General features: G+C 41.2%; 1 protein-coding gene across 1 annotated transcript; it reads right to left on the bottom strand.

Annotated features, from left to right (window-relative positions):
• Positions 1 to 5,222: 5,222 nt before the first annotated feature.
• On the bottom strand, positions 5,223 to 8,578 carry LOC142163146 (uncharacterized). The gene is made up of 6 exons (XM_075220400.1): positions 8,503 to 8,578; positions 7,935 to 8,323; positions 7,194 to 7,790; positions 6,691 to 7,073; positions 5,628 to 6,006; positions 5,223 to 5,528 (listed from the first exon to the last, which is right to left on the bottom strand). Exons 1-6 carry the CDS (start codon positions 8,576 to 8,578, stop codon positions 5,223 to 5,225), a joined length of 2,130 nt encoding a protein of 709 aa, XP_075076501.1.
• Positions 8,579 to 23,222: the final 14,644 nt, after the last annotated feature.

The following is a 23,222-nucleotide window of genomic DNA, read 5'->3' as shown; positions in this document are numbered from 1 at the left end:
TTCCAACAAATCCTCATCATTCATAACATCCCCACATAATTTCAATTGGGAAGTTATTAATACAACAGAGTTATACTCACTTACGGTCTTAAAATCTTGCAACCATAAGTGCATCCACTCATATCGAGCCCTTGGCTATACCGTAGCCTTAAGGTGATCATACCATTCCTTCAGGCCAGTCCACAATTCAAGTGGATAGCACTGTCAAATATTCAACCTTCAAACCTTCATCCAAATGATGACGAAGGAAAATTATGGCCTTCGCTTTGTCCTGGCCTGATGCCTCATTACCCTGAGTAATGGTGTCACCAAGGCCTTTAGCGACTAAGTGAATCTCAGCATCGAGAACCCATGATAGGTAATTCTTTTCAGAAATGTCAAGTGCCACAAACTCAAGCTTTGACAAATTTGACATAGTGAAAACTATCAAAGAAGATAAATAATTAGAAATCATTAGGATAATAGCGTAAAGAATCTTAAAAATTGACATAATATCAAATTTGTGATCTATATACACTAAAATGATAATTCCATAGAAAAGAATACTATTTTTTTCTTCAAATTATTAGTATATCTTTGGTGTTAACTAGAACAAAAATGTCTTCTAACTTTAACACAATTTCAAATGTCGAACAACATAAAAAAAGTATTCTTCTTTCAATTAATTCTATTAACATGAAAATTAGCAACTTTCACATGACAATCATGCAAATAACTTAAAATAAAGAAACATATAGGGTGTATTTGGCATAACGAAAATATTTTCCAAGAAAATGATTTCTTGGAAAACAAGTAGTAATCTTATTCATTTTCTGGTGTTTGGTATGCAAATTAAGGAAAATGACTTCTCAAGAGTATTCATAAATAATTAAGATATAATAAACATGAAGCCATAAACTTTCAAACCAATAACCTTCGAACCCACAAATTTCATAAACTTTCGAACCGCTAAACTTTAAAAACCACAAAATTTCGAACCCGTAAATTTTATAATTTCTAAACCCGTAAACTTCCAAACACATAAACCTCCGAACTAATAATTTTGGAACTTACAAAATTTTGAGCCTTTAAACTGATAAATAATAAAATAAAAACTGAAAAATATATTTAAAAAATATTTCTGGGAGAGGGAGCAGGGCTGGGGGTGGGGGACAGTAAAACAAAAAAAATAGAAATTAAATTACAAAAAGAAAGTAAAATTTCTTTTTTGTGGCAATTTAGACTAAAGGTGTTTATCGGGCGGGCTGGGACGGGCTGGACACAAAAATGGTCAGCCCGTTAGGGTTACGGGCGGGTTGTTAGCGGGCTGGAGTTAACGGGCTGGGATTTTTCGGGTCCTATAGGGCCCGTACGGGTTCGGGCCTAGCGGGTTCGGGCGGGTCGGGCTTTCGTTTTTATTTTTTTTATTTTTAACTATCTTATATTTTTCTTTTTCAATGTTATTGATAGTTAAGCACTTAAGTGTTTTCAAACTTTTAAGGGTTAAAATTAAAGATTAGAATTAAACTTTTAAGGGTTAGAATTAAAAAAACAAACTAAAAGTCTAAAATTTGCAAACTAAAAGTATAAAACATAAAACATATTAACATAAATGCATAAGTCTATATAAAAAATATTGAATAAGAGTATAAGACATTATGCAATATAAAAAATTCACAATATTTAAGTAACTTTGATATTTTTATTGAATAATATATAGTACTTCTAATTAATTTGCAAGTTCTTTTTTGATTTTTTAAATATTTGAACTTGCAAATTAAAAGTTTACAACAATTGTTAAAAAAAGAAGTAATAGTAAATCAAATGTTTTGCATCATCTTTGTAAGCTCTTCCATGTCAATGTGAGGTGCTTGGTTTTCGGTATTATAATCGGTACCATAAACCATTATATCTCCAATTTCTTGGTCTTCCTCTTCATCTACCTCGTCGCGCCCTTGATTTCGCCGTTCTGATCTAATCCAATCTCTGAAGCACACTAGAACTTCCAAAGCGTTGCTGCACAATGAATGAGGGTATCTCCTAGCTGCTGTCTTGCTTGGCTAAATGCGCTCTCTGATGCGACTGTTGAAATAGGCACATTTAGAACGTCTCGAGCCATGGCCGAAAGAACAGGAAACTGATTTGCGTTGCTCCTCCACCAACTCAGAGGTAAAAAATCCTTTGTGAGGGCTCCGGTGACTTTTTCAAGTAGAATTGGAGTTCATCAATATTCCGGCTACTGGTTTGTTGATGCTCTCCTAGTGTAGACCAAATCAAATAATCTTGAACATTATCATCATCTTCCAAATTTGTTCCAGATGTTGAAGTATTACTTGAAGGAATATTTGCATCTACAACCGAAGAAGCATCAACAATGTTAGCATAATAATTATACAAAATTTGTAAATGTTTGTGCAGATCAGAAATACAAGTCTCAGTATCAGGAGTTTCAGTTGGTCCAATATCCATATAAGTATATAAAGCACTGATTAATTGGCGACACTTTATCATTTTGATAGTAGGGTTTAAAATAGCACCAATTAGGTAAATAGGGGGAATTGGGAAGAAATATTTTTTAAACTTATCTAGCATGGTTTCAACAACATTAGTATATCCCTCTTTCGCCTTCAACTTATGTAGTAAAAGAGAAATTTCAGCAATCTGAACTAAACCATTTACAATAGTAGGATAATAAGCTCCAGAAAACTCAAGTGTAGCCACATAAAATTTTTGTAAAAATTGTACAACACCATGAACGACATCCCAATTTTTAGATGTTAACAGACGGTTAGGACCGGCCCAATTAACACCTTTAGTTGGGGGGTAGGGCAGGTGGGGGGGTGGGGGGTGAGTGGGGCAAAAAAATAAAAAAACAGAAATTTGAAATTGCAAAAAAAAAAATTAATGTAAAAAAAAATATTTTTTTTGCAGGGGGTGGGGATGGGGGTGGAGGGGTAGTAGGGTGGGTGGGAACGGAAAAATTGAAATTTAAAAAAAAACTGTTTTTGGAGACGGGGTGGGGTGGGTTGGTGAGGGTGGGGAAGGTTGAGAAGGAGTTTTGGAAAATGTTTTCCCTTCTCTTGATGAGGAAAACATTTTCCTCCAATTGGAGGAAAATGAGTTCATAAGGAAAATGTTTTCTAAAATATTTAAGCCAACCAAACATGGGAAAATTGGAAAATATTTTCCGGAAAATGTTTTCCTTCATACCAAACACACCCATAGTTCTTTATTTTTACATATATCTAGAGATGTGAGAAATTATAAAACTACATATTAAAGACACTAATCATGAAATTAAAATATACAACAAAGAAAACTAAATGAACAAATATACCTGAACAACGAAAAGAGCTCAACTTCGTACTGATAACGTATTAAGAAATGTAGCTCAAAGTAACAATATAAAACAAGAAAATAAGTAGAATAAGAGAAGAAGAGATAACTTTCTTATTTCATCAAGTGTCAAGTATATTCCATCTCACATTTCATGCCTCTATTTATACTATTACATATGAAGGTTACAAAATGATTGTCTTAAACATGACATTAACAATTGAGATCATGGGGGAAGATGTAGAAATGTAAAAAACCAACGTTGAGAATTTTCCTTTTTGTATTGAATTGATAATCTGCTGTACAGAGATGATGTATAAATACAAGGAAGAAAAGAATCTAGGGTAAAAACAGAAAAGCCAAGTGATATTCTATTACTGACTACTCTATAACTAATTTTTATTCTCTATAACTGAATAGAAGATAAATATAAAAGATAAATAATCACAAGTATAAAATGTAATGTATTCTGATCTTCTAGAAGAGTTAGCCTTCCAGTTGCTTCCAGCGATGGTCCAGTAATGAGCCCAATAGAAATGTCCCAGTAGAAAATAAGGCCCAAGTCCAAGTCTTCTTTACAAATCAAAGCATAAAACATATTAACACATTTCAGATAAAACAAAGTTAACCTTAGAAACATCAAACTACTTCTTCGTCTTCTCTAACTTTCTTAGAAATTAGGGTAACACCAACACCCCCCTCAAGTTGGAGGGGAAGGTACGAACACCCAACTTGCCCAATAGATTCCGATGACGAGGACCGGTGAGAGGTTTAGTGAAGAGATCTGTAAGCTGAGAATCAGATCTAACAAAAGAAAGAGAGATAAGCCCAGCAAGAAATTGTTGTCGCACAAAGTGACAGTCGATTTCGACATGCTTGGTGCGTTCATGGAACACGAGGTTCTTCGTGATATGAAGTGCGGCTTGACTATCAGAATGAAGAGGAACATGAAAAGAAATGAGGATGGACAGATCTTCAAAGAGGCGAACCAACCAAGTGAGCTCAGCTACTACCCGTCTCATGGAAAGGTATTCTGCCTCAGCAGAACTAAGAGAGATGTAAGTTTGTTTCTTGGACTTCCAAGAAATATGAGAAGAGCCTATGGATATGTAAAAATCACTGACTGATCGGCGGGATTCAGGACAAGTGCCCCAATCAGAGTCACAAAAAGCAAGGAGCTGAAATGAAGGTGAGGCAGACATAAAAAAACCAAGGCCTGGGTCTTTTAAAAGATAACAGAGTACTCGATAAGCAGCATCAAGATGTGGTTGGCGTGGGTCTTGCATGTATTGACTGAGGTGTTGGATGGTGAAAGACAGGTCAGGCCTGGTGTGGGTAAGATAATTATGCTTACCGAGAAGATGACGATATAAGGTCAGATCCTTCACAGGATCCCCTGTTTTGGTGAGCAATTTGATAGAAGAATCAAGAGGTGAGGAGGCAGGAGACAAATGCAAAGATGCAAATTCATGCAAAAGATCCAAAGTAAACTTTCTCTGGGATAGGATCAATCCTTGAGGTTCTCGAATGACTTCCATGCCAAGAAAAAAAATGCAAGAAACCAAGATCCTTAATTTTGAATTCCTGATTGAGAAACTCTTTTAAAACATGTAGTTCAGCATCATCATTACCTGTTAATAGAATGTCATCTACATATACCGCAACAATAGAGATAGAGGAACCTGTCTTTTTGAAGAATAATGAATAGTCATTCAAAGAGTGAGTGAAACCTTTAAAACTCAAGGTTGTAGTAACCTTGGCATACCACTGACAAGAAGCTTGTCAGAGTCCATACAGAGATTTCTTTAATTTGCATACATGATTAGGAGAAGGTGGTGTGATACTACCTGAAAATTTCATGTAGACTTATTAATTTAAATTCCCATGTAAAAAGGCATTATTCACATCTAATTGATAGAGTCCCCATCCCTTTTAACAGCTGCAGCAAGTATGCACCTTATTGTGGTCATCTTGACCACAGGGGAATATGTTTTATTAAAATCAATGCCTTCTTTCTGAATGTCTCCCCTTACAACCAACCTGGCCTTCAATCTTTCCACAGAACCATCAGAATGTTGTTTAATTTTGTAAACCCACTTACATGGCAAAGCCTTCTTCCCTGGTGGTAACTCTATCACATCCCAGGTCTTATTGAGCTCAAGAGCCTCAATCTCCTTTGCCATAGCATCCTGCCACCCTGAATGGAGTGCTTCCTATGTAAAACTAACAGGTTCATGAAGATTAGAAAGAGAGTTGAGCATATGTTGGTTGGTAGAAGATAGACCACTAAAAGAAAAAAAATGAGGTGTCACAGGAGTGAGGAACCAGGAAGTGCTCACATTTGTGAGATGTAGGGCATTGCAAATGTAATCCTTGAGATAGGCAGGAGGGTTGTGTGGCCTGGAAGACTTTCTGATGAGATTTTCTAAGTGAGGTTCAGTTCCAAAGGAAGGAAACATAGGAATAGGACTATGTGATGAAGATGAAGTTTCTAAGGTATAGTCAGAGGTAAGGTGTGTTGTAGGAAGATGAGATAACATAGATGAGGCAGTAGGAAGACTAGAGACTGGTGAGGTGAGTGGTGTGTTGGAGGCATGAGAAGAGGGAGCAACTGGTTTAAGTTCTGAAATAGGCACATGAGTAGGATGGAATTTAGTAGTAGGCAAAGTAGGATTAGAGGAAAGACTAGAACTAATTGTAGCAAAAGGGAAAAATTACTCATGAAACACAACATCCCTTGGGATGAAAGTTCTCATAGTTTTGAGATTAAGCAATTTATAGCATTTCTTACCATGTGGATACCCTAAGAAAACACAAGCTACAACCCTAGGTGCAAACTTGGTTCTGTGATATGAAGGAGTAGAAGCAAAACATAAACAACCAAAACACCTTAACATGGAGTAGTTTGGCTTGGTTCTGAAAAGTATCTCATAAGGTGTTTTAGATTGTAAAATTGTTGAAAGAAATTTGTTGATTAAATAGGTAGCAATGAGTAGACAATCCCCCCAATATGCTATGGGTAAGTGTGATTGGTATAACAAAGCCTTGTAAGTTTCTAACAAATGCTTATGCTTTCTCTCCACAACTCCATTTTGTTGTGGAGTATGTACACAAGTGGTTTGGTGTATAATTCATTGGGATTGAAAAAATTCTTATTGTATTTTGCCACTGCCTAACTCAAAAGCATTGTCTGTTCTAATAATTTGTACCTTTGTTTTAAATTGCCTTTCTACCATAACTAAGTAGGACTTGAGAACTGTAAAAGCATTAGATTTGGTACTTTATAAGTAAGTCCAAGTACCTCTAGTAAAATCATCTACAATGGTGAGGAAATAGGTAAAACCATCATAAGTAGGGGTGCTATAAGGTCCCTACGTATCCACATGTATCATTTCAAAAGTATTCTTGATTGATATAGAACTTGTGGGGAAAGGAAGCTTAGATTGTCTTGCCATAGGGCAAATAGCACAAGGACTAGAAAAACTAGAACAAGAATGAACATAATCTGATGAGATTTTCTTCATATTTCTCAAAGGTAAATGGCCTAATCTATAGTGCCATAACTTTTCTTTTACATTAGGATCAGAAAAGACAAAACAGGAATTAAAAACAACATTGGAATGTGCATTCCTTTTTGAAACAGAAAAACTACTAGACTTAGACAGATTCCTAGAGGCAATTGCTGAATGACTAGTTCTGAGAATGTAAAGCCCTCCCTCTTCTTTACCAATCTCCATAGGGCTCTTCAGTGAAGGGCCCTGCAACAGAATACAAGAATAAGGAGTGAATAAGACATACTTCTTGAGTTGTTTGCATAATTTATGTACAGATAAGAGGTTATATCTGAAAGATGGTATATACAAAACATCATGTAAAACCATATTAGGAAACAAAGAAACTGAACCTAAGTGTGTCACCTTAACTCTATAGGAATTTGGAAGCTTAACCATAAGGGGTTTAGGTAAGGCTTTATAGTGAATAAAGAATTCTTTGTTGAAACACATATGCTTTGTTGCTCCACTATCTAATATCCATGAATTGCTGTTAATTTGAATAAAACAAGCATAAGAATCAAAGAATTTTATCATACCAGCACAACTCATATTGGCTGAAGGTTCAGAGGTGCTTGCACTCTGTTGTCCCAACTTCACCCGTTGAAGAAGCTGCAGCAACTCTGCCACATTTTCTTGGGTAAGAGACTGAACATTTTCTGCAGTATTACATATTTGCACACTTTCTTCATTTGAGCTGAAAACATTACTTGCTTGCACCTGTCCTTTTCCTTGAAACTTTCCCTGATTTGTAAACTTGAAATCAGTTGGGAAACCATAAATTCTATAGCACTGATCAATGGTATGGCATGGTTTTTTACAGTAGGCACAAATACCAGTAGCCTTCTTAGAGTTGAAGAAACCATTCTGACCTCTGTTATCCTTGAACCTTTTGAAGTTTGTTGCCTGATTGTTATTTGCTGCCTAATTGTTAGCAATAAAAGAAGCTGATTCCCCGGGATAAGCTGGTGTAGCATGGATTTCTCTTTGTTTTTCATCTTGAATGACCAAGGAATAAGCTTGTCCTATAGAGGGTAAAGGGGAAGATAAGAGTATGTTGCTCCTTACCCCAATGAAGGTGTCATTTAGACCCATTAGGAATTGCAGAAGTCTTTCATCTTGATGTGCTTTGTGTGACTTATCCTTAGCCCCACACTTACAATCGCAGACACAAGCAAAGAATGTGTTAAGTGCACCAAGTTCATCCCAAAGACTTTTCATCTTAGTGAAGTAAGTAGACACACTTGTGTTCACTTGGACCACACCACTAAGTTCCCTTTGTAATTGAAACAGCTTTGCTCCATTTGTTTGACCAAATCTGTCCTCCAAGTCACTCCACAAGTCTTTTGCACCCTGGGAGCAGAGCACACTTTCAGCTATTTCTTTTGACAAGGAGTTCAACAGCCAAGAGAAGACCATATCATTGTTACGAGCCCAACCTTTTTGCAGTCCAGAATCTGCCTCAGGAACAACTAGGGATCAATCAATGAACCCTAGTTTGTTCTTAGCAAAGAGAGCAATCACAACAGCTCTCCTCCAACCTCCATAGCCTTTGCCATCAAAGACTGGAGAAACTAAGTTCATCCCTGATAATCTGAGGGATGAAGGTAATAAGGGTGAGCTGAGTCAACAATACCTGCTTTGAGAGAAGCTGCAGGTGCAGTGACTCGCGTAGTGGAAGAAGAATTGTCTGGGGTTTCAGTAGAACCCATTGCTGAGTGAATGAAGAAAGGAAAATGATGAAGATTATGTGATAGATTTTGAGATGTTCAGGAGCAGATTTAAACCTACTCTGATACCATGTAGAAATGTAAAGAAACCAACGTTGAGAACTTTCCTTTTTGTATTGAATTGATAATCTGCTGTATAGAGATGATGTATAAATACAAGGAAGAAAAGAATCTAGGGTAAAAACAGAAAAGCCAAGTGGCATTCTATTACTGACTACTCTATAACTAATATTTATTCTGTATAACTGAATAGAAGATAAATACAAAAGATAAATAATCACAAGTATAAAATGTAATGTATTCTGATCTTCTAGAAGAGTTGGCCTTCCAGTTGCTTCCAGCGATGGTCCAGTAATGAGCCTAATAGAAATGGCCCAGTAGAAAATAAGGCCCAAGTCCAAATCTTCTTTACATATCAAAGCATAAGACATATTAACACATTTCGGACAAAACAAAGCTAACCTTAGAAACATCAAACTACTTCTTCGTCTTCTCTAACTTTCTCAGAAATTAGGGTAACACCAACAGAAGATCAGGGGGAGAGGTTATGGAGGTGTGAGAGTTGCAATCATAATAGTGATGAGTAATGGGAGATTATTCACATCATGGATGAAAATAGTGGGAGTAGTGGACATCCACATTAACTATAGGTTTTACAACATAATAGTAATTCTTAATCATTTATTGTAACATTAACGTATATTTCCTTAGGAATTTGGAATTTTTAGGGGGGCAGTTCGTAGGACTAAGTGATCATTTAGTAATTTATATTTTATCAGCTCGTAGGACTACGTAGTGTGTGCCGGTGGTTATTTTAACTAGGTATGCAACATTTTCTAAGTTAAAACTAAATGAAAAACAAATTTAAACGAAAAGAGTGGTGTTAATTAAAATTAGAAAGAGTTGTGGGGCTTTATCAGAAGGGTTAACAGATAGTAATCAAAGATGGGAACAAAGCAATGATTCGTCCAGAATGCTTTGTCTCTAATCAAGTTTTGACTGTGTAACCATTTATGGTTAAAGCGTCAAGCTTTAGGCATTTTAGCTCTTATCTACTTGAGTTTGTCAAGAACTAAGGATCATGCTAATATATTATTTTTCCCACTAAAGGTAGAGATTAATTATAATAAATAAATAATTTGAGCAAAGGTGCGTAGGGGTGTACAAAGAAAACCGAAAAATCACACCAAACCGATAACCCGAGTCAAACCGAGAAAAAAAACCCGACTATGGTTTGGTGTTAGAAAAAAAACCCGACCATAATTGGTTTGATTTGATTTTAATTAAAAAAAGTCAAACCGAAACCAAACCAACCCGACATTACATGTATACAAATTTTAAAATATTTTATACATAATGTGACGACCCGACCCGTCATCACGTGAGTTACTGCCCTGTTTCTCCCATTTTATGCTTCTTCATGTTTCGTTATCGGTATTCGGTGTGTTAGAGTTAAATCGGATTGGTTTTGATAGGAAATGAGACACTTAGTCTCTTTAAGGAAGGCTTGTTTTGGAAAAGTCAACCGGATGTTGACTATTGAGTTAGAGGGCTTGGATGTGATTTCCGGTAATTCAGTTAGCTTTGGGGGTTGATATGTGGCTTAGGAGTGTGATCAGAATTGATTTTGGAGGTCCGGAGTAGAATTAGGCTTGAATTGGCGAAGTTAGTATTTTGGCGAATTCCGGTTGGTGGGTGAGATTTTGATACGGGGGTTGGAATGGAATTCCGAGAGTCGCAGTAGCTTCGTTAGGTGATTTTGGATGTGTGTGCAAAATTTCAGATCATTCGGAGGTGTTTTGGTCGGGTTTTTGATCAAATGCGTATTTTGGAAGTTTTAAAAGAACTTAGGCTTGAATTCGATGTAATTCGATGGTTTTGGTGTTAGTCGAGGTGTTTCGACGATTGGAGCAAGTTTTGATGATGTTTTAGGATATGTTGGTGCTTTTGGTTGAGGTCCCGGGGGCCTCGGGGTGATTTCGGATGGCTAACGGATGATTTTTGGGACTTAGAATGTTGCAGAAATCTGCAGATCAGTGCTGCAGGGTTTTGCTATATGCGATCGCAGGAGTGGCATTGCAATCGCATAGAAACATTTTTGAGGGGTTGTTTGGTTGTTCAATGCGATCGTATAGGGAGGCATGCGATCGCACAGTATAAAGTTAATCCGGGATTTTCGTGGAAATTTGTTCAATGCGATCACAAGAGCAGGTGTGCGATCGCATAGGCTAAGGTCATTGTGCTATGCGATCGCAGAGGATTGGATGCGATCGCATAGGGTAATTTTGGAGCTGCAGATTTTTATGCTATGCGATCGCAGAGTATTGGGCCGCGGTCGCATAGAGTTAGCTACAGTGATCCGGGCAGAATGTTAAAAACATTTCATCCACGAACCCAAACTCATTTCCTCCATTTTTGAGTAACCTTGAGAGCTTTTGACGAGGATTAAAGAGGGTTTTGACTGGGAATCAATTGGAGGTGAGTCATATGGCCTAGAAACATCATTTAATTGTAGATTCAACATCTAAATTCATGGAAATTTGATTTAAAAGGGAAGAATTAGGGCTTGACTTTTGAAATAGAAATTTGGGGGTTTGAGGGAGCATTTGAGCTCGAATTTTGGTAAATTTGATATGTATAGACTCGTGGCGAGATAAGGAATCCGGTGATGTGAATTTTCTGATTTTTCGAGAAGTGGGCTCGGGGCTCGGGTTTTGCCAACTTCGTGATTTTCGATATTTTTCAAGTCTTTTCGATTGGGTTGTATTCCCTTAGCCTATTGTAATGTATTACTTGTGGTTTTGATCAGATTCGACGCTCGAGGAGGTTGATTTGCGAGGCAAGGGAGTAGCGAACTAGGATTTCGGCCTGCTTGAGGTGAGTAATGGTTATAAATGATGTTCTGAAAGTCTGAAACCTCGGATTTGCATAACGTGGTGCTATGTTGAGATGAGACACATGTTGTATGATGAGCGTGGGGTATGTTACTACCGGGGATTTGGACTCGGTCCATCCCGTTTGATGACTTTACTGTACTTTTGACTGAAACTTAATTAATATCATTATATTATGGGCTAGTTGCCATGTTTGGGGCCTTGTGCCGATCTGTAGAACCCTTAGGGGGCATTTGTATTGGTTGACCTCACTTTTCTTGTCGAGATCATACCCTCAGTCATGTTCTTAACTGATAAACATAATATGAACCAGCTTTAGAAATTGTTAAATCCTAATTAGAGTAACGGGTGGGTTGAGAACCCCGTCTTATCTTAGTGTGTCGAGAGGCTAAGTCTATATCGACTGAGAGGGGTTGAGAACCCCATTGTGAGGGTATTTGATATGCTATGGATCGGTCTGCACGTCGCAACAGTATATATATTTATATGGATCGAACTGCACGCCGCAGTAGTATATTATATGGATCGGACTGCACGTCGTAGTAGTATATTATATGGGTCGGACTGCACACCGCAGTAGTATAGCGCTTGGGCTAAAGGAGCCCCTCCGGAGTCTGCACACCTCTAGTGAGCGCAGTCGACTATTCTCTGATCGGGATGCGCGCCGCAGCATTATACTATATGGATCGGGCTGCATGCCGCAGCAGTACAAATATGAATTCGGTTATTGTGAGGAGTAAATGAAATGAATACTGGCTTAAAGGACTTTTAACTGACTTCTTCATTCAGTTGCTATTTTTGATATTCTCACTGTTTTAATATAGGACGTAGTGTTTTTACGAGTTTTCTTTCCGTCAGTCATTATTTATTGCTATTACTCACTGAGTTGGAGTACTCACTTTACTCCCTGCACCATGTGTGCAGATACATGTATCCTGGAGGCATAGTTTGAGCTTTCTGCTGCCGTTGAGCTTATTCCGGAGTAATCGAGGTAGCTGCATGGCGTCCGTAGGACCCGATTTCTCCCCTTATCCTCTTTATTCTCCGCATTCTAGACAACTCTATGTATGGGTTGCTACACAGACTTGTATTAGAGGCTCTTGGCTCGTGACATCAGATCGGTGGGATTTATATTGATATTTTATGGATTTTCCGTACTGTTTATCTATTGCTACAGAGTTATAATCATTTTAATTTGGTATTAAATCCTATTAATTGGTAATGAATTCTACATAAGGGATTGTGAGTGACGAATTGGTCGGGCTTGCCTAGCATCGTGTTGGGCGCCATCACGACCGGGGATTGGGGTCGTGACAAGTTAGTATCAGAGCCTAGGTTACTAGGTCTCGCAAGTCTTGAGCCGGTTTAGTAGAGTCTCGCGGATCGGTACAGAGACGTCTGTACTTATCCTCGGGAGGTTGCAGAACCTGTTAGAAAAAATTCCACATTCTTGAAATTCTTGTCGTGCGAACTCGTTGGTCCGAATACTAAATTTCTCTTTATTCCATTCTCTCACAGATGGTGAGGACTCGAGCTACCGGACGTGCCGGACGACCACTAGTACCACCTACTGAGGCTACTAGAGGCCGTGGACGCGGTCGTGGTCGTGATAGAGGCAGAGCAGCAGGGGCAGCACCTGTGGATCCTTTAGTTGCCCTAGCTCAGGACCAGGCTCCAGCAGCACCAGTGCAGGCACCAGCTGTGCCCATTGTGATACCGGGTCTCCAGGAGACATTGGCCCAGATATTGACAGTTTGTATGGGCTTGGCTCAGGTGGTTTCAGCCACTACAGCAGCAGCTACTTCACAGGTCGGGGGAGGAAATCAGACCCCCGCTGCTCGCACACCTGAGCAAGTAATGCAGGGACTACAGACGCCGGGGGCTCCTCCAGCTCAGCCGGTTATACCAGATCAGGAGTTCATAGTACCAGCTATGCCGGACGATGAGCAGCGTCGCCTCGAGAGGTTTAGTAGACTTCAGCCTCCTTCTTTCAGTGGTGCTCAGGGCTAGGATGCCCAGGGTTTTCTCGACAAGTGTCAGCGTATGCTTAGGACAACAGGGATTCTTGAGTCCAGCAGTGTGACTTTTACTACATTTTAGTTTACTGGAGCGGCCTTCACTTGGTGGGAGGCGTATGAGCGGCGTAGGCCGGCAGGTGCATCACCTTTGACTTGGCAGGAGTTCTCCACTCTCTTCTTGGAGAAGTGGATACCAAAGTCTCAGAGGGAGGAGCAACGTAGACAGTTTGAGTGGCTTCGCCAAGGAGATATGACTGTGTCTCAGTATGAGGCGAGCTTTTTTGAGTTGGCTCGTTATGCCTCATGGATAGTTCCGACTGATCGGGAGAGGATTAAGAGGTTCGTGGATGGTCTTAATTACCACCTTCGTATTCTGATGACTCGAGAGAGAGTTCTGGGTATTTCCTTCGAGGATGCAGTTGATATTGCTCGTGATATTGAGACGACTCGCCGTCAGGAGAGAGAGGAGAGGGAGGCCAAAAGGCCTCGAGGTTCTGGCAGTTTCAGTGGCGCTCCTTCGAGGGGCCAGTTCCAGCAGGGTCGGGGTCGTTCTTTCAGGCCCGCTCAGTCAGCTCGACCTGAGTACCGAGGTGGATCTTCTGGTCGTGGTTATTAGGGTTCTAAGTAGAGTCAGCCATTTCTCAGCGCTCTTCCAGCACAGAGTTCGTCTCGTGCTCCATCTGCTCAGGGTTCTTCCAGGCCGAGTGTATCAGCTAGCCACTCTGCTACAAGGGGTTCCCTTTAGTCCCAGTTCCCAGCACCTGGAAGTTACTATGAGTGTGGAGAGTTCGGGCATATGCGGAGGGAGTGTCCTCGCCGTGCTGCTAGCTCATATCAGCAGAGGGGTCAACCCTCGACTTCTGCTCCAGTTACTTCACCACCCGGCCAGCCAGCTAGGGGTAGAGGTCAGTCAGCCAGGGGTCGCCCTAGAGGGGGAGGTCGATCAGGGGGCGGTTAGGCCCGTTTCTATGCACTCCCAGGCAGACCCGACGCCATTGCTTCGGATGCTATCATTACATGTATTGTTTCAGTCTGCCATAGAGATGCCTTTGCATTATTTGATCCCGGTTCCACCTATTCCTATGTGTCTTCATATTTTGCTCATCATTTGGGTACGACCTGAGGATGTCTTGCCTTACCTGTTCATGTATCTACCCCGGTGGGTGATACCATTATTGTAGACCATGTATATCGGTCGTGTTTGGTGACTATTGGGGGTCTGGAGACCCGAGTTGATTTATTGCTGTTGAGCATGGTGGACTTTGATGTTATTCTGGGCATGGATTGGCTATCTCCATATCATGCTATTCTTGACTGTCATGCTAAGACAGTCATTTTGGCTATACCGGGTGTTCCGAGGATCGAGTGGCGTGGCGTGACTGACTATGTGCCTAGCAGGGTGATTTCTTTTCTAAAGGCCCAGCGTATGGTTGGGAAAGGTTGTCTATCATATTTGGCTCTTGTGAGGGATGTTGGAGCTGAGACTCCTAGCATTGATTCGGTTCTAGTTGTGAAGGAATTTCCCGATGTGTTTCCTGCAGACCTGCCGGGCATGCCACCGGACATAGACATTGATTTTGGTATTGACCTGGTGCGGGGCACTCAGCCCATTTCCATTCCTCCATATCGTATGGCACCGGCAGAGTTGAAAGAACTAAAGGATCAGCTTCAGGAACTCTTGGATAAGGGGTTCATTCGGCCTAGTGTGTCACCGTGGGGTGCACCGGTTCTATTTGTGAAAAAGAAGGATGACACAATGAGAATGTGCATTGACTACATACAATTGAACAAAGTAACAGTGAAGAACAAGTATCCCCTGCCTCGTATCGATGATTTATTTGACCAGCTTCAGGGGGAAAGGGTATTCTCAAGGATTGATCTTCGTTCAGGCTATCACCAGTTGAAGATCAGGGATTTAGATATTATGAAGACTGCTTTCAGGACTAGATATGGGCATTATGAGTTTCTTGTTATGTCCTTTGGGCTGACTAATGCCCCAGCCGCGTTCAAGCATTTGATGAACAGTGTATTTCGGCCATATCTGGATTCGTTCGTGATTGTTTTTATTGATGATATATTGGTGTACTCGCGTAGCTAGGAGGAGCATGCACAACATTTGCGAGTGGTATTACAGAGATTGAGGGAGGAGAAGCTTTATGCAAAATTCTCCAAGTGTGAGTTTTGGCTCAATTTAGTGGCTTTCTTGGGGCACGTGGTATCCAACGAGGGTATTTAGGTTGATCCAAAGAAGATAGAGGCGGTTTAGAGTTGGCCTAGACCGTCCTCAGCCACAGAGGTTCGTAGTTTTCTTGGGTTAGTAGACTATTATCGCCGGTTTGTCCAGGGATTTTCATCCATTGCATCGCCCTTGACCAAGTTGACGCAGAAGGGTGCTCCGTTTGTATGGTCGGACGAGTGCGAGAAGAACTTTCAGAAGCTCAAGACAGCTTTGACCACAACTCTGGTATTGGTGTTACCATCAGCTTCAGGTTCTATACCGTCTATTGTGACGCTTCGAGACTTGAGATTGGCTGTGTGTTGATGCAGGAGGGTAGAGTGATTGCATATGCTTCTCGTCAGTTGAAGCCCCACGAGAAGAACTACCCTGTTCATGACTTAGAGTTGGCTGCCATAGTTCATGCTTTGAAGATTTGGAGGCACTATTTATATGGCGTATCTTGTGAGGTATTCACCGATCATCGCAGTCTTCAACATTTGTTCAAGCAAAAGGATCTTAATTTGAGGCAGCGGAGGTGGCTTGGGTTGCTCAAGGATTATGATATTACCATTTTGTATCACCCCGGGAAGTCCAATGTGGTGGCTGATGCGTTGAGCCGGAAGGCGGTTAGCATGAGGAGTTTGGCGTACATTCCAGTTGGGGAGAGGCCCTTTGCAGTTGATGTTTAGGCTTTGTCCAATCGGATGGTGAGATTAGACATTTTATAGCCTAGTCGGGTGTTGGCTTGTGTGGTTTCTCGGTCTTCGTTGTATGACCGCATCAGAGAGCGCCAGTATGATGATCCACATTTGCTTGTCCTTAAGAATAGGGTTCAGCATGATGATGCCAGGGATGTGACCATTGATGGTGATGGCGTGTTGAGGATGCAGGGCCGGATTTGCGTTCCCGATGTGGATGGGCTTCGGGAGTTGATATTGGAGGAGGCCCACAACTCGCGGTATTCCATCTATCCAGGTGTCGCGAAGATGTATCAGGATTTGAGGCAACACTACTGGTGGAGAAGGATGAAAAAGGATATAGTAGGGTATGTGGCTCGGTATCTCAACTGTCAGCAGTTAAAGTACGAGCATCAGAGACCGGGTGGCATACTTCAGCGGATGATTATTCCTGAGTGGAAGTGGGAGAGAGTTACTATGGATTTTATGAGTGGTCTTCCTCGGACTTTGAAGAAGAGTGATTCGATTTGGGTGATTGTGGACAGGCTGTCCAAGTCCGCGCACTTCATTCCAGTATGTACTACCTATTCTTCGGAGCGGCTGGCAGGGATATTTATCCGAGAGATTGTCCGATTGCATGGGGTTCTAGTGTCTATTATCTCAGATAGGGGTACTCAGTTTATTTCGCAGTTTTGGAGAGTCGTGCAGAGAGAGTTGGGTACTCGGGTAGAGTTGAGCACAGCGTTTCATCCTCAGACGGACGGACAATCTGAGCACACCATTCAGATACTGGAGGACATGTTGCACGCCTGTGTTATTGATTTCAGAGGTTCTTGGGATGAGTTTCTGCCGCTTGCAAAGTTAGCCTATAACAATAGCTATCAGTCCAGCATTCAGATGGCACCATATGAGGCCTTGTATGGGAGACGGTATAGATCTCCAGTTGGTTGGTTAGATCCTGGCGAGGCTAGGATGTTGGGAACAGACTTGGTTCAGGATGCCTTAGAGAAAGTGAAGGTGATTCAGGAAAGACTTCGTATAGCTCAGTCACGTCAGAAGAGTTGTGCGGACCGGAAGGTTCGAGATGTGTCCTATATGGTGGTGAGAAGGTCTTGCTGAAGGTTTCGCCCATGAATGGTGTTATGAGGTTTGGGAAGAAAGGCAAGTTGAGTCCGCGGTTCATTGGGCCTTTTGAGGTGCTTCGGAGGATTGGGGAGGTGGCTTATGAGCTTGCTTTGCCACCCAGCCTGTCGAGTGTGCATCCGGTATTCCATGTTTCTATGATCCGGAAGTATGTTGGGGACCCGTCTTATGTTTTAGACTTCAGCATGGTCCAGATTATTTGACCTACGATGTGGAGCTAGTGGCTATTTTGAGTCATCAGGTTCGGAGGTTGAGATCAAAGGATATTGCTTCGGTGAAGGTGCAGTGGAGAGGTTGGCCCATGGAGGAGGCTACTTGGGAGACCGAGCGGGAGATGCGGAGCAGATATCCTCACCTGTTTGAGGCTCCAGGTATGTTTCTTGACCCGCTTGAGGACGAGCGTTTGTTTTAGTTGGGGAGGATGTGACGACCCGGCCCGTCGTCACGTGAGTTACTTCCCCGTTTCTCCCATTTTATGCTTCTTCATGTTTCGTTATCGGTATTCGGTGTGTTAGAGTTAAATCGGATTGGTTTTGATAGGAAATGAGACACTTAGTCTTTTTAAGGAAGGCTTGTTTTGGAAAAGTCAACCGGATGTTGGCTATAGAGTTAGAGGGCTCGGATATGATTTCCGGTGATTCGGTTAGCTTCGGGGGTTGATATGTGGCTTAGGAGTGTGATCGGAATTGATTTTGGAGGTTCGGAGTAGAATTAGGCTTGAATTGGCGAAGTTAGTATTTTGGCGAATTCCGGTTGGTAGGTGAGATTTTGATACGGAGTTCGGAATGGAATTCCGAGAGTTGCAGTAGCTTCGTTAGGTGATTTTGGATGTGTGTGCAAAAATTCAGATCATTCGGAGGTGTTTTGGTCGGGTTTTTGATCAAATGCGTATTTTGGAAGTTTTAAAAGAACTTAGGCTTGAATTCGATGTAATTCGATGGTTTTGGTGTTAGTCGAGGTGTTTCGACGATTGGAGCAAGTTTTGATGATGTTTTAGGATATGTTGGTGCTTTTGGTTGAGGTCCCGGGGGCCTCGGGGTGATTTCGGATGGCTAACGGATGATTTTTGGGACTTAGAATGTTGCAGAAATCTGCAGATCAGTGCTGCAGGGTTTTGCTATATGTGATCGCAGGAGTGGCATTGCAATCGCATAGAAACATTTTTGAGGGGTTGTTTGGTTGTTCAATGCGATCGTATAGGGAGGCATGCGATCGCACAGTATAAAGTTAATCCGGGATTTTCGTGGAAATTTGTTCAATGCGATCACAAGAGCAGGTGTGCGATCGCATAGGCTAAGGTCATTGTGCTATGCGATCGCAGAGGATTGGATGCGATCGCATAGGGTAATTTTGGAGCTGCAGATTTTTATGCTATGCGATCGCAGAGTATTGGGCCGCGGTCGCATAGAGTTAGCTACAGTGATCCGGGCAGAATGTTAAAAACATTTCATCCACGAACCCAAACTCATTTCCTCCATTTTTGAGTAACCTTGAGAGCTTTTGACGAGGATTAAAGAGGGTTTTGACTGGGAATCGATTGGAGGTGAGTCCTATGGCCTAGAAACATCATTTAATTGTAGATTCAACATCTAAATTCATTGAAATTTGATTAAAAAGGGAAGGATTAGAGCTTGACTTTTGAAATAGAAATTTGGGGGTTTAAGGGAGCATTTGAGCTCGGATTTTGGTAAATTTGATATGTATAGACTCGTGGCGAGATAAGGAATCCGGTGATGTGAATTTTCTGATTTTTCGAGAAGTGGTCCCGGGGCTTGGGTTTTGCCAACTTCGTGATTTTCGATATTTTTCGAGTCTTTTCGATTGGGTTGTATTCCCTTAGCCTATTGTAACGTATTACTTGTGGTTTTGATCAGATTCGACGCACAAGGAGGTTGATTTGCGAGGCAAGGGAGTAGCGAGCTAGGATTTCGGCCTGCTTGAGGTGAGTAATGGTTATAAATGATGTTTTGAAGGTTTGAAACCTCGGATTTGCATAACGTGGTGCTATGTTGAGATGAGACACACGTTGTATGATGAGCGTGGGGTATGTTACTACTGGGGATTTGGACTCGGTCCATCCCGTTTGATGACTCTACTGTACTTTTGACTGAGACTTAATTAATATCATTATATTATGGGCTAGTTGCCATGTTTTGGGCCTTGTGCTGATCTGTAGAACCCTTAGGGGGCATTTGTATTGGTTGACCTCACTTTTCTTGTCGAGATCATACCCTCAGTCATGTTCTTAACTGATAAACATAATATGAACCAGCTTTAGAAATTGTTAAATCCTAATGAGAGTAACGGGTGGGTTGTGAACCCCGTCTTATCTTAGTGTGCCGAGAGGCCAAGTCTATATCGACTGAGAGAGGTCGAGAACCCCATTGTGAGGGTATTTGATATGATATGGATCGGGCTGCACGCCGCAGCAGTATATATATATTTATATGGATCGAACTGCACACCGCAGTAGTATATTATATAGATCGGACTGCACGCCACAGTAGTATATTATATGGGTCGAACTGCACGCCGCAGTAGTATAGCACTTGGGCTGAAGGAGCTCTTCCGGAGTCTGCACACCCCCAGTGAGCGCAGTCGACTATTCTCGGATCGAGCTGCACGCCGCAGCAGTATACTATATGGATCGGGATGTACGCCGCAGCAGTACAAATATGAATTCGGTTATCGTGAGGAGTAAATGAAATGAATACTGGCTTAAAGGACTTTTAACTGACTTCTTCATTCAGTTGCTGTTTTTGATATTCTCACTGTTTTAATATAGGACTATGTAGTGTTTTTACGAGTTTTCTTTCCGTCAATCATTATTTATTGCTATTACTCACTGAGTTGGAGTACTCACTTTACTCCCTGCACCATGTGTGCAGATACAGGTATCCCAGAGGCATAGTTTGAGCTTTCTGCTGCCGTTCAGCTTATTCCAGAGTCATCTAGGTAGCTGCATGGCGTCCGCATGACCCCATTTCTCCCCTTATCCTCTTTATTCTCCGCATTCTAGACAACTCTATGTATGGGTTGCTACACAGACTTGTATTAGAGGCTCTTGGCTCGTGACACTAGATCGGTGGGATTTATATTGATATTTTATGGATTTTCCGTACTGTTTATCTATTTCTACAGAGTTATAATCATGTTAATTTGGCATTAAATCCTATTAATTGGTAATGAATTTTACATAAGGGATTGTGAGTGACGAATTGGTCGGGCTTGCCTAGCATCGTATTGGGCACCATTAAAATATTTTATACATAAAAATAGTAATTGTAATGTAATTTATAAATATTTTTAACCTTTTTCATAGTTCTCTATTTTAATGTATTATTTCAAGCTTTGACTTAGAACTTTTGAATGGTCAAATATGTTTTATAGCCCATAAAAGTTAGTGATTCAAATAAATTCCAAAGCAAAATCAAATCAATAAAAATGCTAACAAAAAAAAATTCAATTCAATACTAGGAATGACAATAGTATTAGATATTTATTTTCTTAGTTTTTCATTACTTTAGATAGTGAAAATACATAACTTACTTTTAATATTATTTAGTCATGTAATTAATACTTCGTACTTATTAGTCGTACTTATTTATCATGATTTAGTACTTTTAGATTATATTTATTTTTATTATGGCTTATTAATTAGCAATATTTATCTGCATTGCATAAGGCTACCTTTCTACCTTTCGAGACTAAGCATTGTCTCCTTCTGCATTTCCCTGCATTGCATAAGGCTACCTTTCTGCCTTCCGAGACTAAGCATTGTCTCCATCTGCATTCCTGCATTGCATAAGGCTACCTTTCTGCCTTTCGAGGTTAAGCTCTACCTCCATCTGCAATCCAGCATTGCATAAGGCTACCTTTCTGCCTTTCGAGGTTAAGCTCTACCTCCATCTGCATTCCAGCATTGTATAAGGCTACCTTTCTGCCTTTCGAGGTTAAGCTCTACCTCCATCTGCATTGTTGCATTGCATAAGGCTACCTTTCTGCCTTCCGAGGTTAAGGTCTACCTCCATCTGTATTTCTCTGCATTGCATAAGACTACCTTTCTGCCTTCCGAGACTAAGCACTGTCTCCATCCTGCATTGCTCTGTATTGCATAACGCTACTGTTCTGCCTTCCGAGACTAAGCACTGTCTCCATCATGCATGGCTGAAATATCACCACTTTATCACTCTTGCATCGGCTGAAATATCGCCACCTTTTATTTACGTCTTGCATCAGCTGAAATATCGCCACCTTCTGCATTTCATGGGCTGAAAGATCGCCAAATTGTCCAAAGGCGTCATTGTTCGGAGGCACCATTTGCATAGCCCGAGAACGCCATGCCATGGACTGAGGACCTCATTCTATCTCTTGCATATCATTATTCAAAGGAATCATAGTTCGGAGGCAACATTCTCATAGCCCGAGAACATCATTTCATAGCCTGCGAATCCTTTATCATACGCTTTATGGCCCAGGACGTCATGGTCCGAAGACGTCATCCTAACCGTCCGAGGACAACATTCATGGTCCAATGGGAACTTGCATCACATTTAAATTTATGCATAATGCATGCTCACTTGCAGGTAAACCGGCTAGAAACGGGCGTCTCAGCAGGGGCGATCTCGCTCCAGTTCCCGTAGCCTATCAGACTTTGACCATCCTTCTCAACTCGAACATCGCGTTCGCTTTTCGAAATCTCCATCGACATATTCCGCCAATAGATCCTGAACTACATATGTCCTGATAATGCTTAGTCTCGGAAGGTAGAAAGATAGCCTTATGCAAGGAGTAAAAGGGCAAAATGATGATAGAATATTCTTAGCTGATAGCGGATCGAGATATTGCGACTGCTGGGGATACTGTGTCTACTGGGAACACTGTGTACGGATAGCAGCTGTGAATAAGTGCAACGGTTCTGAGAGTTATATTCCTGAGCAATGTGAGTCTCGTGAGTGTATAGTATATTTGATGATTTTGCAACTCAAGTGCGTGCATTCAAAGAAAAATCGTGAGTTTTGTAAAGAGGGGAGGTTAGTTCGTATTCCCGCTGGCTTTGCTTGACCTGCTCGACTCCGTTCCGATGATATTGGGCGTATCATTGGGGTAGCGTTTCTAAACGAAGCAACTTTAGTAATAGACATGCATGATTTGGTAAAGAAATGTGACAATAAATACATAATTAAGAATAGTTTTCTTTAGATGAACTGACGACTGCGACGTGGTCCAAGATACTGCAATTTCTCTTGCTCTGGAATTTTGAGGTCCTCCTCAAAATTCTACCCCACTTTACCAGGCTGCTGCTTCCGACGGCTGCTTGCGTCGAATGGCTGAAATCACTTCGGAATTTTGAGGGTCTTCCTCAAAATTCTGCCCTAGTTTCCAATAGCGGGGGTAGATGAAAATTTTATTAAATTATGACCGAACCCATAGGGCTGCCTATGTATCCCCTCTTAAACGGGAATCAGGTCAGGCGTAGTTCAAATTACATCATATGAGGAAAGCATAAAAGTCACACATAGTATCGCTTCACTGCATCTGAATTGATTGCCTTCGGCCAAACTTCACTGTCCATTTCTGCAAGTATGAGGGCTCCTCCGGTGAGGAACCCGGTGAACCATGTATGGAACCTGCCAGTTGGGAGAGAACTTCCCTTTGGCCTCCTCTTGATGTGGG

The sequence above is a fragment of the Nicotiana tabacum genome, chromosome 8 (genome assembly GCF_000715075.1).
Source record: "Nicotiana tabacum cultivar K326 chromosome 8, ASM71507v2, whole genome shotgun sequence".
NCBI classification, from domain to species: Eukaryota; Viridiplantae; Streptophyta; class Magnoliopsida; order Solanales; family Solanaceae; genus Nicotiana; species Nicotiana tabacum.
This window is presented reverse-complemented; position numbering and strand designations above follow the sequence as displayed.

Excerpts from the sequence above, each read along its gene's own strand:
- LOC142163146 (XM_075220400.1), bottom strand. The coding sequence starts at position 8,578 with ATGGGTTCTACTGAAACCCCAGACAATTCTTCTTCCACTACGCGAGTC. Across the intron at positions 6,007-6,690 it reads GAAATGATACATGTGGATAC|TTCTAGTCTTTCCTCTAATC; the intron begins GTAGGGACCTTA and ends TGCTACAATTAG. Across the intron at positions 5,529-5,627 it reads CTTCCTGGTTCCTCACTCCT|GAAGCACTCCATTCAGGGTG; the intron begins GTGACACCTCAT and ends AGTTTTACATAG.